This window comes from Anastrepha ludens, chromosome 5 (assembly GCF_028408465.1).
Source record: "Anastrepha ludens isolate Willacy chromosome 5, idAnaLude1.1, whole genome shotgun sequence".
NCBI classification, from domain to species: domain Eukaryota; kingdom Metazoa; phylum Arthropoda; class Insecta; order Diptera; family Tephritidae; genus Anastrepha; species Anastrepha ludens.
This window is the reverse complement of record NC_071501.1, coordinates 33,788,867-33,792,273: the sequence shown is the minus strand read 5'-3', so window position 1 is coordinate 33,792,273 and position 3,407 is coordinate 33,788,867. Positions and strand designations below refer to the sequence as shown.

The following is a 3,407-nucleotide window of genomic DNA, read 5'->3' as shown; positions in this document are numbered from 1 at the left end:
ATTTCTCTTTTTCGTTTTAATCTTCATACAAACAATTTCACAAACATATTCTATTGATGTGATAGCAAAACATTTGTACATCTGCAATTCTACCTGACTTTGTTATAAAATTTTCCATTATTTATGCAGAGATTCGGATATCTTTGGCTTGGTGTAGTCTCATAGTAGTCGCATGCTGATGCTGGTTTATCGCCTGTTTTGTACATAAAAGCTCTTATCACATTTGTCTTTGAGTAATTGCAGCTGACAATCACGCAATACCTGCGCCTAGTGCAGTTATCACAAAATGCCACACCACAGCCAACAAATGCTGCGCGTTCGTTTGCCATCGCCGTGAAATGACCGATTTTGTGCCAGTCTGTCACACTAGAAATAAGGATTTACATATGTAAATTACGTTGTTTTAGGTTAATGCCTATTTGAGTGATTTCAGCTATGTAAAGCAATAGCTCATGAGTTTCATAAAAAAGTGTTGGGTATGGGAATAAGTTTCTGTCCTTCCGTAGCCAAAATTCCGAGTTTTTTAAACAATTAAATAATACCTGATATCATCTGAAGTATGCGCCATTGGAAACTTCAACTTTACTCTATATTTCAGGCAGCATACAGATTGCTCTGGCGAAAATTCGAGTTCTTTTGACTTGATCAACTCATTGAGCCAGTGTGCGATGCTCTTGCAAGAAGTCAACTGCGCTACAATAAGAGCTGACTGCATTGAACGAAACAGATGGCAATCCGAAGATGCAATGTCTGGAGAATACAGCGGGTGAGGCAAAATTTCCCAAATCAGCCCTTCTAAATATTTCTGGACTGATTTAGCAACGTGATAACGCCAGACTATCATGCAGCAAATTCAGTTTGTCATGTCTACCGTCCCATTCCGGCCGCTTTTCTTTGAGAGTTCGATTCAATTGCATTAGCTGCAGTCGGAAACGATTACCTGTGATGTTTTCAGATGGTTTAAGGAGCCCCTAATAGATGATACCCTTATGAGCGCATCAGATGCACAATATAACCTTTGAAGAATGAATATAATTTTCGCTGTCTCCATCAACACAGATACACTTAGGTGGCTCCAACATTTCCGATGCTTAGGGTTATCACAATAGATTCATTGTTCAAAGTGAGGGCGATGCGATGAAAAACACCTTTTCTTTTCCGCCGTTCAAGAAGCATATCACACGTCACCAAACTTTTCTCGATATCCCTCGATATCTCCTTCAATTGATGTGGCACCCAGTTACCTGCTTTTTGGACCATTCCCATCGTGTGCCAACATTTACCGACGGTTGATCTGTCAACATCCAACTTTTTACACACATCATCAAGGGTTCGACGTGCGTCTCCATCCAATAATTGTTGTGGTTGGGTATCTTCCAATTTCGAATCGATGCCCCTTCGCGATCTTCATCACGCACGTCGGTGCAACTTTGAAAGCGTGGATACCACTCTTTACAAATTGTATTTGATGGAGCGGGAAATGGTATCAGCAGCGTCACCTCTTTTACGAGAGCGGTAACTTATTCCCATACTCAAGACATACATTTTCTTTTTTTATTTATATTTATATTAAAGGCATTTCAGTTTGCCTTCAAAATACCCGAAATGAGGAGGAAATCTCACAATAAATAAAAGAAGTATAAGAGTTATAAGAAATACAATTCTAGTAACTTTCAGAAATATTTGCAGAGCTAGTGTAAGCAGAAATATGGAACGCCACTCTGGAGTAATGCGAAAGCGGTTCCAGAGTGGGCGATGCTGCCAAACGACTCATTACATACCACGACTGCGTTGGCTGCATTTATGATGCATTAGTCATTTTAAATTTCCTCATACACGATCCAAAAACAAAGCAAATTCTCACTCATCAGATTGAAAATAAAAATTTGATGAAAAACAAACAAAAAAAGAACAACATCTTCAAGCTAACATTCGTTCCTCTTTCATTCCATAAACTTTTTGAGCTGCCCTTGTATATTAGTTTGATTTTTTTTTCTTCAGAATAAAGGCTTAGAGGTCTAACATATCCTTTACCATATTTCAAGTCAGTATGAAGCTGAGTTGGATTGCTTAAAATCTATTTTTTGTAGTACACCAACAAAACAACTTTCCGACTCAATCTACATAGGTGGCTCTCTAATATACATAGACTAAAAATTATTTCCAAAATCAAACAAATTCTTTATTTGCTTCATATTCACTCACCCTCCAGGAAATTCTTCTGTTATTTTATTGCCATCCTCCACAAGACTATATTCACCCCACCAATCATTCACAGCGCTGAGCACTACGTCAGGCACATTAGTGTACCTCTCATCATCACGATATCTTGAGTGAAGATTTTGTCCGGCGCTTGGAAATCTTTCGGTGGAACGACATTCATCGTGCGCCATATGGCAGCGTTTTGCATGCTCTCCAGCTATATAAGCCAATTCGTCATCCCACAGAACTTCCCGCATGCGAGTGGCAATAGGAAATTTTCCACCTCCCTTGAATTCCTGCTGCCCTCCAGCCAGTTTGTTGCGATACTCATTGTGGTGATCAAGAAACATACGTTTCAATTTGTTTGTCATAGGAGCGAAAGCTTTCACTTCACCTTCGAGAGGCTTGTGATTGTAAAGGGTGCGCATATTAATATTTTAAGCTTTTGATTTTAAGTAAATTTATAACTTGGGTTGTTCTTTATTTTAAATACTCACACTTAGACACATCCATACCTACCAAGGTGTCAGGATGGCAGATAATATGCTTCTTTGTTTTACATAATTTCTTCTCATTTTCTGCACCACAATAAAAATATGCATTGGCCAGTTTGAATGGCAATGCCACGAGTAAAATAAAAAAAATATATAAATGCATTAAAAGTAGTTTAGCTGTTGAAGAAAAACCAAAAAAAATAACTACAAAACGAATTTCGACAGTTGATGTAATAAGTAAAGGAAATTTGTTTCTTCTGATTTGAAAGTACATAAATTGCAAAGTGTTTGCGGTAAAGAAAGTGTTTTCGGAAAGACCGAACACCGAGTTTTAAAGCCGAGCCGAAACCTAAGCGACTAGAAGCCCAATAGTTTTCTGTGATTTGTGCATAAGCGCGTTAGTTCAGTCTAGAACGCCGCAAAATTTCAAAGTGTTTTATGAGAACTTGAAGGAGAAAATATTCGAACTTTCGTCTAAAACGTATTATTAAAGACGTTTTGTTGATGGTCGGTATTATTGCGCGACACAACCCATTGGATCAGCATATGACCACCATTGAAATGATTGAGAATCCGATTTGCCTGTCTTGCTTAGAGGAGGCGGACGGCACTGAGCAAATTTTATGTGAGTTTCCTACCTTTGCTAAAGCAAGGCTAAGAATTTTAGGTGCCAATGTCATGAGAACAAGTATTGGGTATGTAAATAAGTTT

General features: G+C 38.3%; 1 protein-coding gene across 3 annotated transcripts; it reads right to left on the bottom strand.

The window, feature by feature from the left end:
- LOC128863908 (antigen 5 like allergen Cul n 1-like) lies at positions 1-2,916 on the bottom strand. 3 transcript variants are annotated; one of them, XM_054103323.1, is made up of 3 exons: positions 2,700-2,916; positions 2,206-2,606; positions 1-366 (listed from the first exon to the last, which is right to left on the bottom strand). In XM_054103323.1, exons 1-3 carry the CDS (start codon positions 2,709-2,711, stop codon positions 90-92), a joined length of 690 nt encoding a protein of 229 aa, XP_053959298.1. In that variant the 5' UTR covers positions 2,712-2,916; the 3' UTR covers positions 1-89. The 3 variants fall into 3 exon arrangements, with proteins under 3 accessions (XP_053959298.1, XP_053959299.1, XP_053959297.1); XM_054103324.1 differs by having other exon boundaries at positions 2,718-2,915; XM_054103322.1 differs by having other exon boundaries at positions 2,722-2,915.
- Between the last annotated feature and the right edge of the window lie 491 nt (positions 2,917-3,407).